Source organism: Tripterygium wilfordii, chromosome 1, assembly GCF_013401445.1.
Source record: "Tripterygium wilfordii isolate XIE 37 chromosome 1, ASM1340144v1, whole genome shotgun sequence".
NCBI classification, from domain to species: Eukaryota; Viridiplantae; Streptophyta; class Magnoliopsida; order Celastrales; family Celastraceae; genus Tripterygium; species Tripterygium wilfordii.
The window spans coordinates 5,434,448-5,446,066 of record NC_052232.1 but is presented as its reverse complement, the minus strand read 5'-3'; the positions used below and the strand labels follow the sequence as shown (position 1 = coordinate 5,446,066).

The 11,619-nt window shown below is 39.3% G+C and overlaps 1 protein-coding gene across 1 annotated transcript; it reads left to right on the top strand.

Annotated features, from left to right (window-relative positions):
• Positions 1-9,560: 9,560 nt before the first annotated feature.
• LOC119995857 lies at positions 9,561-10,562 on the top strand. The gene has a single exon (XM_038842314.1). It carries the CDS (start codon positions 9,561-9,563, stop codon positions 10,560-10,562), a length of 1,002 nt encoding a protein of 333 aa, XP_038698242.1.
• Positions 10,563-11,619: the final 1,057 nt, after the last annotated feature.

Here is an 11,619-nt window from a genome sequence, read left to right as displayed (position 1 = left end):
TTGTAATTGAATTTGGTAGGTATTGGTGGAATTTTGGACAAGTTGACCTGTTGTTTCTACAGCCCGGACACCATATGTGGTGTCCGGATGGCACCCGAGCCATCCAAAAAACTACTCCCAGAAATTCATTTTTCATTCTCAGTAACGCGAAATGCGATATCTATCCGGACACCTTTAGTAAGTATCCAGACACTTATCGCAGATACAACCTTTCTAGTATGTTTAAGTGTATGCCGGTTGATAGGTTTTATTTGCAATTAAATGAGATTCGTTCAAGGTTTTTGTAATGCCCCGTGTTTTGTGAGTCCGTTAAAACGAACAAGTGTCTTTAGTAGTAATATCCATTGAGTCATATAGTGTTATAGAGGTTATAATTGTAAACTTAGAAATATTAAAATAAAATGGATTTAATCATAAGAATATTCAACAGAATACATAATGGCAGAATTATAATTATGCAAGTGACAGAATAGTAAATACTGAAAAGTAAGGGTCATAATAGTCTTTGAAAAAAAATCAAAACCTATAGTGTTAAACCAAGAGATTTCTTTGAACTTTTTGGGTCTTACAACAAAGGGGAATTTGACACTTGAATCTCTTTCTTTTTGTCTATTAGGAACTATCTTTGAAGGTCTCTACAAGTTGGTAAGAACTATGATCCGATTAGATACAAGTTTAATTGGAAATTTGTTAGATTACAATTTTAGGGTATTTGAACCAATTTGGGGCTTTTGTCAAATTGATGTTAGGTTTGATAAATTAAGTTATGATATGTTATTTTTCATTAGGTTGACTCATTGAATAGTACTTTGAGATTTTTCCTTAATCTTGTGAAGTTTGTGTCTACAAGAGGTAAGGAAACTACCACCCTCTTTGATAATTCTTTGTATGGCTTGTATTTAATCATTGTAGGGAAAACTTTTATCATCTTTAATAATTTCTTTTTATGCCATGTTTGAATCAATATAGGACCCTCCTAAATTCTTAAACTTACTTATTCCTACAATTGTTTGATTGTTGTCCATGGATAATTTGTTGGCCTCTATTATTCTTTGTCTTCCTCCATGGATGTGTTCTTATGGCCTAGTCTGTTATTGTGGCTCTAGACCATCTTGCACTTATCATATTTTACAATGAGTTTTTGTAACAAAAATATTGCATAGAAGATTTTAATTGTATTAAATTCTTTTGATGCATTAAAGATGAATTTGTGATTTCATTCAAAGTCACTAATTTATGATAAATTGCTTGAGATACAATTTGTTGTTAAAATAAGTCTTTGTACTGATATAGAAACTATATCATTTGTTAATTGTAAATGTTTTGAATTGTATTGTAAATATGGCATATATTGAGTCAAGTTTTGTGGACAATTGTTAGTTGTTGATAGGTATGTAAATGCCTATCGGTTTCATAGTTGATAATCTCTCTTAAGCCTCTATTTATAATAAATTTAGTATGTTTATGGGATGTTATGCTTTTTATAGGGAAAATTCGGGTTTGGATGAAAAGCGGCGGAAAAGAGGTTGAATTGGAGAAAATGTCCATCGACCTTCATATGTTTAAATGGTCATAAATTTCTGCAAAGTTATTGGAATCATGCAAAACAAAAGGCATTGGAAACTAGACATCTCAAGCTTTCCGTAGAATCTAAAATCACTCAAATCGGAGGTCATATGGAGAAGTTATGATCGTTTGAAGTTTCTTAGGGCAGATCCAGAGATTTTGGTGAAGCATTTATGCATGCCCAGAATAATCCCATCCGCCCAGTCCAGGGAGCGTTGATTTGTAGAGAACCGGAAATATGAGCTTGCGCCTAGGCGGGATTACAACACGCCTAGGCACATCGTGCAGTTTTCTGGGCCAGCTTTTATTCGCGATTTGCCCTAGCCGCAGAGCACTTTTGACACTTCAAATAGACCTTCTGGAGAGCACAAATAGAGGGGAAAAGGGATTCTTAGAGCTTGGAGGAGGAACTCTTCAACCCAACTTGGATTCTCTCTATATTTGGGGTTTATTCATGCCACTCTCTTATCTCTCTGTGTTTTTCTCTCCCTATCTGTAACTAAACTACTTTTGCCAAGGCTAGGATAAAGCCTTGGGTTTGATTACTTTGTGTATGACTTGATTTATATATATATGAGTTGATTTGGGTATAAATCTTGTGTTTCTATGTTTGATTGCAATTTCTTCATGCTTGTTGTGTTAGGCCAACACTTTAGGTTTTTGGATGAAATTGTTTGAAGAATTTGCTTAGACAGTAATATGTCAAGTAGATTATGCTTCTTGAAATTCTTGATTATGAATGTGTCTCCCTTTAATTAGGTGACAATTTGTATGAATCCTAATCTCCATGGAACTTCATGAATTCCGATGCTTGTTTGGACCAATAAGATGGCTAGAATGTATTTAGGAACATCCGACCTAGACCAATAAGATGGCTAGTAATCGATTTTAGGGAGATTTGGCTTAAGTGCGCTAAAATCGACTTAGGTACGGATTCGTTATGGCCGAATTAGCAAATATGTGCGTGAATTTGTCTCTTTGCAAGTCATTTCCCAAGGGGGATTCTAAAGCCTTGGTGTTCATCTTATATTCATTAACTCATCTGATTCATATTAGTTGCATTAGTGATCGTTTGCACTTGCGTAATTTGCATCCTTATTCCAAGAAAATACAAAGAACACTTTATTATTTACTTATCTTTAGTTCAATCGCTAAACCAAACAAACTTGAGTGGAGCTTTACTCTTTTGCATTGTCCATACATACATACAAGCATATATCTGGATTAGACATAACTCCGTCCCTGTGGATTCGACCCTTGCTTATCATTGTGTTGTAGTCGCCGACTAGTACACTTGCTAGTAAGGTTAATTTAGAACCAACAGTTGTGTTGTTGTATCACATTGTTCGGTGTAGGGTGTACAACCCACTACCGGTTTAGGTGTCTGGATATCCTTGTTGTTTGGGAGTACACTTTTCTTAAATGGATCCTCCCTTGTGTGTGATTGTGACCTTACGTGTACTTGTATACACTTGGTCAACGAGTGCATTGGCATTTGTTGTGCCTCAATTGTTCAACGTGTTGTTTTAAATATATACGATATTTAAATGTATATATATTGTAAATTACATGCATATCATGATGCATATTGATTATTGTACCTTACAATGTTTATCCATATTCTTATTTTTATGTACCATGTTTATTTTCTATGGCACTTTGAGCGTTATGAATCTTTATAAGGGCCTGAATCTAGTACGGTTCCTTCTGATATTGTAGTTCTATTTCTCGTTGTTTATTGTTCTAATTTTATTTCCCTACTGAGCCTTCTGCTCACCCCTTCTTTTCTTTTCCTTCTTCCCCCCTCAGGTCAGGAGGATGTTCAGGATCGACTGCCGGAGGCGTGATAGTGCAGTGTAGTCCGCGTCTATTAGATTTATATTTCTTGTCTTTATTAGGATTTAGACTTGTTAAACTATTGAAATTTGGTATATTTCTCTGTCATCATTGACTTGAGTTATTTTGGTTCCGCTGTGCTACTGACCACCGAGGTCTAGTATTCTGATTTTGTTGGATGTTCTGCTACTTTCTTTTGATATTGACCATTGAGGTCTTTAATTATCCGATAGTATGAAACCGTATTTTCTGGAGGCTTAATGTTGTTTGAGTCCTCTTTAGGACAATTGTTGATTTGTGTGCAGATTGGCACTCATTGTACTACAATGTTACCTCACATTCGTCGAATTTTGTATGTGTGTTTTCTTTCTCACGACCCCACCCGAAATGGGGCGTGACAGTTTTAGTGGGTGATTAAGTGCATAGTTAAGAAGGTTGTAGTGGGAGACCAACATGGTACTGACTACAAACAGAGAGAGACAGAAAATGTGTGAAAGGGGAGAACAAAGTGCTTTCCGATTGGGAAGATGAGTAAATACAAGACTTGAGTTTGATACTGCTATAGTTTGAGTGAAGGTGGAGAGCCAAAAGAAAAAGATCGAGTAGAGCTTTGAAAGTTCTCTATCAGTTACTCTGCCACCCCACAAAAACAAACACACTGCACTCCTCTCTCTCTAATATTGTAAGAACAACAAAGGCACAGTGGGTCTTGTGACTTTAAAAAGGCCAAGAAGATAGAGAGAGAGAGAGAGAGTAGATGGTAGTATCACTTGGTTAGGTTTTTGTGTGAGAGAATGGGATGAGAGGGACTTTGATTTATTCAAGGGAGCGTAAGCTCACAAATCAGATAAAGCAGTAGAAATGGCTCTGCAAGGGTGATTACCGAACAAGGGCGATTGCCGACCTGAGTGATTGCTACATGTGGCATTGGCGAATGCTTCTATTACATTAGTTAACTTTTTTGAGTATCTGAAGTGCATTTGTTTGGCTGGTTGGGGAAGGTGGTTGATTTGGAGATTTAGTTGGTTCGGTTGTGGTGATCTAATGGATCCTTCAATCAGTTATGATGAGGGTAGTGGCATGTCCATTGATGCTCTGGTTGTGCGAACGGGAACACTTGGATGGAATGATACAGGGCAAGAAAGTAATACAGAACTCCTTTTGGAGCCTCTCTCGACAGAAGAGGTGGAGGCTTCTAATTTATCTTTGGTTGCAAAGATAGCCTCTGTTCGGATTTTTTCGAAGGAGATTGTTCAGCTGGAATTGAAAAGGGCGTGGCCAGCTATCAGTCAGTTTGCCATATCAGATATTAATGAGAACCATTTTTTGATTACTTTTGAAAGCAAACAGGATATGATGAGACCACTGCAACAAAGTCCATGGAATATCTGGGGATTTCCTCTTATCTTGCGAAGGCGAGAGGTGGATATTTCTTTGCCTGATCTGAAACTTGAATATGTGCAGTTCTGGGTTCAAATTCATAATTTGCCAATGGAGTTATGTTTTGCTCAGAATGTTCGGCGAATAGGACAGAGATTGGGGGAAGTTACTCGGGTTGATGATGAGCATGTTAAGGGAGTCATTGATAGACCTTTTCTTAGAGTTAGAGTGAGCATCCACGAAGAGACTGCTTTAATTCCAGGGTTTTCTCAGTCAAGATCGGGTAGAGAGGTGGTTTGGGTAACTCTGATATATGAAAGGTTAAGCTATTTTTGTTATCATTGTGGCCGGTTTACCCATATTGGAGGCTGACTGTTCTTGGCCACAAGCTTCTTATCCTCGTGAAAGGTTTGTAGCGGGATGCGAGCAACAATGAGGGGAGGACGGAGTATTATGGTGGGAGGACGAAGGGAGAGTAAGACGAGTGATTCTGTGTATGATAGGGGAGGAGGGAGTGATCGGTGGGGAGTTGCTGCAGATTTGCACCAAAATTATGGCGACGGAGTCGATCAGGCAACAGAGTCTGGTGAAGAGCTGTTTTTCGGTGTGCTGGGAAGTAGGTTAACGGGGCAGTTGCGCAACTTCCAACCATTGGTGCAGTCTGATGAAAGGACTGGTTTGGTGGCGATGGGACGCAAGCTGGTGGGAATGGGTATTTCTGAAGGGCATTTAATGCAGCCGCATCATTTGGCAACTGAGGAAGTTCTTTTTAGGTACTTTATGCGGCAAATGAGGAGAGAAAGTTCAGCTATGCCAGATTCAAATCAGACGGCACTGGTGACAACAAAGGCAGTAGCTGGAGAGGTCAGGGGTAGAGTTGCATTTCAATCAGTAGTGGGGTCTTTATGTACTTCTTTTCAAGGTGGGGATCATGGGCTAGACATAAAAGATGGGCCAGTTGTTGGAGACAATTTGCATGGGCTAGACATAAAAGAAAAGGTGCTAGATGAGGTTGGGCCGAGTATAAGGGGGGCAGGCCTATTAAATCGGTTCATAGAAATCATGGTAAGGAGGTGGCTTCATTTGGGCCCAGTAGGGAGGGGAAAGGTGCAAACCAACGGGCTACAAGGAGATATAGCCCATATAGTGGTGGGCCTAGTGAAGGGGAAAGAGTGGTGTTCTCGGTGAAGGACAATTCTGAAGGGGAAAAGAATATTGATGTAGGACCAAAGAGGGGAGAGGAGACTCACGACTCCAACAACAATCCAAAAACGAGCGGGGCAGTGCCCCTCGTTGGTTTATGAAGCTTTTAGCTTGGAATTGTCGGGGTGCAGCTCGACCCGCGGCTTTTAATTCCATTAGAGCGTATATTAGAAGATATAGTCCATCGTTTTTGTTTCTTTCTGAAACTATGATTCCTGGTAATGCAATTAGTTCGAAATTAAGTTCGTTGGGTTTGTCTTTCAGTTTCTTTCGCTCCAATTGGCAGGCAAGGGGGGTTGTTTTTGGCTTGGAATGCGGATGTATCCTTTGATCTTGTTAAAAATCCCACATCGGCTGGGATGGCTCTTGTTGTCTTGTATAAATGAGGCAAGCCTTCCTCACCTTAATAGGCCTTTTAGGGGGAGGGCCGAAGGGCCCAACTTGTTGTCATGGTATCGGAGCCGGCACGTATCATCCCGCACATGGAAAAAGCCCAAAAAATGGGGGACTGGAGTGCCCAGCCCATGTGTGAGGGGGCGTGTTAAAAATCCCACATCGGCTGGGATGGCTCTTGTTGTCTTGTATAAATGAGGCAAGCCTTCCTCACCTTAATAGGCCTTTTAGGGGGAGGGCCGAAGGGCCCAACTTGTTGTCAGATCTGTTGATAGTAGAGAAGAATTTCATTTCCGGAATTGTCAATTCTGATCCAACCTCTCAACCTTGGTTAGTGACTTTTGTTTATGGGTCACCGAGGCCTCATGAGCAGTCTCAACAGTTGTTATGAATAAAAAATTCTCTGGATAATTTTAATAGGCCTTCGCTAGTTGTTGGTGATTTTAACTCTATTCTGTGCTCGGATGATAAACTGGGAGGTCGTAGCTTTTGTTTGGATAGGTGTGAGCCTTTTCGCTATTTTGTCGAGGACTCAGGTCTCGTTGATCTAGGGTTTGTTGGCAAGCCTTTCACGTGGAGCAATCAAAGGGGAGGGGAGCATAATATTCAGGAAAGGTTGGATAGGGCTCTTGCCAGCCCAGAGTGGTGTTTCGTATTTCAGAATTATGAGGTTTAGCATGTGCCATCTTCTTCGTCTGATCACCTTCCTATCTTAGTTGATACTTCTAAGGATGTTACATTAGCTCGAAGATCTTTCATGTTTGAAAGCTTTTGGGTGAGAGCGGAAGGAAGTCACCAGATTATAGCTTCGGCTTGGCAGTCAAATATTTCGGGTTCTCCGGCCTATCGACTATGTCGCAAAATTAAATTAGTGAAGACGGCTTTGAGACGTTGGAATGTGATTGATTTTGTTATTATTCGTGATCAGATTAACTCTCTGCATGAAAAATTAGCTAGGGTGCAGTCCTGTATGCAGACGAAAGTTATTAGACTGGAGGAGAATCGGCTGCAGTGTGAGTTGAACGAGCAATTGTGTAGAGAGGAAATGCTTTGGAGGCAGAAAACCAGGGAGAATTGGCTTGTTTCTAAGGATCTCAATACTAAATTTTATCATCTATCAGCTTTGATTCAGCGTAAATCGAAAGCTCTTTCCCGATTGCAGGATGATAATGGGATCTGGCTGAAGGATCGTGATCAGATTGGTAATTATCTAATCTCTCATTTTTCTAAGTTGTTTCACTCTGAAGGTCCTTTGATTGATGATAGATTGGAGGATTTGGATTATCCGATGGTCACTCCTGAACAAAATGATTTGTTTTGTGATTTGCCTTCTGAGGAAACAATTTTCACAGTCTTAAAGTCTATAGATTCTGCTAAGGCGCCGGGTCCGGATGGCATGACCAGCCTTTTCTATAAGACATACTGGAGCATTGTTAAGGCTGATGTAGTGGCTACTGTCCAGAATTTCTTCCAGCAAGGTCGGATGCTTAGACAATTGAATCATACAAATATTGTGCTAGTTCCAAAGGTGGCAGGGGCATCTCAGATTGGCCAATTGCGGCCAATTAGTTTGTGTAATGTGATTTATCGTGTCATCTCTAAGATTTTGGCGAATCATCTGAAAAATATTCTTAGCAATTTTGTCAGTCCAAATCAAGCAGGTTTTATGCCAGGCAGAGTTATTCAGAAGAATGTAGTGCTTGCTCATGAATTATTCCACACAATGAAACATAAAAGAGGAAATGGAAGTTTGATGGCAATGAAATTGGATATGTCTAAGGCTTATGATCGAATGGAGTGGCAATTTTTATTCACAATTATGCGTCGCATGGGGTTTTCTGACAGAAATGTGCAGCTCGTGTCACAATGCATTTCTATGGCCTCTTTCTCGTTTCTTCTCAATGGTAGTCCTATAGGGTGGTTCAATGCGACTCGAGGTCTTAGACAGGGTGATCCCTTGTCCCCTTTCTTGTTTATTATGGGATCGGAGATTCTTCCTAGAATGCTTTTTAGAGAGGAGATAGCGGGTAATATTCATGGTATTAGTTCCAGTCGGCTTAGCTCTCCAATTTCACATCTATTTTACGCGGACGACTCAATTATTTTGTCTAGAGCCAATGTTGCAGAAGCATGTGCTATGAAAAGGTGCCTTGACAAGTACTATTTATGGTCTGGTCAAAAGATTCATTCTAGAAAATCTGCTTTATTTTTTAGTCGTAATGCTTCGGAGAGGGTGCAGCATAGTATTAATAATATCTTGTGTTTTCATATTGCGCCGTCAAGAGCAGTTTATTTGGGTTTACCACTCACTGATTTTTCTAATAGGAAATGGTGGTACGAGGGAGTGAAAGAAAGATTGCTTCAAAGACTTTCAAGGTGGAAAGCCAAGTTTTTGTCACAAGCTTGTCGGGGAATGTTAATTAAATCAGTTTTATCTTCTCTTCCTTTCTACAGTATGCAAATTTTTAAGTTCCCTCAATATGTTTGTAATTCGTTGGATGGTATTATGAGAGATTTTTGGTAGGGTTGGGATCATGGGTCTCATCATGTATACTTAAAGAGCTGGACATCATTGTGTACATCTAAGTCTCAAGGAGGCTTGGGGTTTCGAAAAATTTCGCATATGAACTCTACTTTGCTTGCTAAGTTCAGTTGGAGATTGCTTACTAGTGTTGGCTCCATGTGCCACCATCAATTGTATAGCAAGTATGTGACTCCTCGTGGTGGTGATATCATGACAGCTCCAGTTCTAAGAAAGGACTCTTGGGTGTGGAGGAACTTGATGAGTGCTAGAAATGTTCTTAATATGGGGTTGTGCAAACTCATCAGGTCAGGTTCAACCACGAGAGTATGGCATGATCCATGGATTCCTTTGCAGCTTAATTTCAGGCCAACCAATAGGGCAGATGTCTATTTCCAACATGATGATGCAACTGTGGATTCTTTAATGTTGCAAAATCCTAGAAGATGGAATGTCCCACTTATGCAGAATTTGTTTGACCAAGCAACAATTGATAACATTCTCCAAATTCAAGTCCCAGTGTCATCAGGTGAGATAGATGGGTTTGGAACCTGAGCAAATCTGGAGATTTTTCAGTTAAAATGGCTTATCATATCCTCAATTCAAGTGCAGTTATATCTCCTAACTCAGCTCCTCTATCTGGTACTCAGTGGAATCAAATATGGAAACTGAATGTTCATGCCCGATTTCAGTTGTTGCTTTGGAAGGTTGCTTGGAATATCTTGCCTACAAGAGAAAGGTTGTCAATGTTCTCCACCTTTCTAATGATCAACAGGTGTGCCCAATTTGTAATTCAGAAAAGGAGACTCTAATTCATTTAATGACTAGTTGTTCCATTCCGTCTTTGGTTTGGAGTAATTCTAGATGGCATATAGACTCCCATGATCTTGCTAGACACGGAGTTTCTGGGTGGGCCAAAGTTGTTTTAAATCCTCTATTGTTTGGTTTATGTAAAGAAGATTGGCAGGAGTTCCAACTTTTGGCATTGGTGACTTTTGATCAAACGTGGAGGTATCGAAATGAACTAATTCATGGGGCTATGAGAAAGCCTGAGTCTGAGTTAGTTTGTCAAATTCAACAGTTGCATACTCGTCATTGCCAAGCTTGGAGACTGCCCGCATATTTGCACGTGAGGCTTGATTTGAATTGGCTTCCTCCTTCTTCGAATTGGATTAAGGTTAATTTCGATACAGCTATGGGTCAGAATCTCACATCTTCTGCTGCCATAGCTCGTTCTTCATCTGGTGGAATTCTCTTTGCTTCAGTTTATAGCGGTCCTAGAGTTGACCCTACGGTGGGGGAGGCAATGGCTTTAAGAATTGGTGTTCAAAGCTGTTTAAATCTTGACTTACAGGAGATCCAGTTTGAGGGAGATTCTCTAATTGTGATTAATGCTGTATCTCAACCTGATTTGGTTTGTCAGTGGAAGATAGAGAATGTGATTGAAGATATCAGTCTCAATTTGAATGAGATTCGAAGCTGGACTATTTCAAAGGTTAGCAGGCATCAGAATGCTTGGGCGGATACTTTCGCCAAATGGGCCGCAGCTAGGAGACTCTCCGGCAGCATTCCCAGTCCTTTTATTTCGGAGTTTCAGTGTTGGTTGGATAGTGGGCATGATCCTCCAGATCATTATCTTGGTTTGGACTGGTGTGGCTTTTAGTCTGTTTTTACTTGTGCCGAAAAAAAAAAAAAAAAAAAAAAAAAAAAAAAAAAAAAAAAAAAAAAAAGGTTGTAGTGGTAATAAAGATAAAGAAAGTTGAAGGACATCCAAAGGTTGATTGGTGTAAATGGAAGGGTATCCAAAAGGTTGTTTGGTGTGAAGAAGGGTTGGCTTTTAAAAGGGTGAAGCCATGATTATTTACATGGTCTCAACAACCTTCATCTTGCTTACATGGTCTGTACAATTTAGTTAAGAGAAAGGACATAAGGTAAGATTCTTTGATGATTCTATTTTTGTATGGTTAGCATATATGGTATTCGAATACGATGAATTCTCTATTTAGTTTGGTATATAGCTACTATTAGATTGGTTGGACAAGAGCTGAGATCAGGAGTTTGCCGTCATAGAATTGTTCGAATCAAGATTGTTTTTGAGGATTGATTTTTCTTTTGAATTTTTTAGTAACCAAAGCTAAGTAGGCATGATGGTGATTATATTTACATAGTTTAAAGATGAGCAAAATTGGGTATACTCTTGTTAACTCATGATTGATTTGTGTATGAAATATTCTCAGAGTTGATAAGTTTGGGTAGGTGATGTGGAGTATGTGATGATATGAATTTGGTTTGTGAAAATTAACAAGGTGATCTTTGTAATTCATGGATAACATCCCATGTTTATTAAGAACCCTTGGACACCATTTGAACCATATGGGATCTTAGATTTTGTTGCATGATTTGGCTTATTCGATAATGGTGTGAGATGGGTAGAATTAGTTTTAAACAAGGTGGTGTTCCAAGTAAGAGCATGGGTTGATGAGATGAGTTCTTGGTGATTAGTACACTTTGTATGGGTTATGTGTGGCGTTGATTAATGACATAGGGTTGTTTGTGATATATGTATTTTATTTGATTAAATAGGGCAAGTGGCTGTTGGACTTATGGTCCTATATGTCTAATTTTGATGATATTAAATCATTTATAAATGATAATGAAACATTAAAGCAATATTTGATTTATATGAATTGAATTTAAATGACTATATATTTTTGAGATAG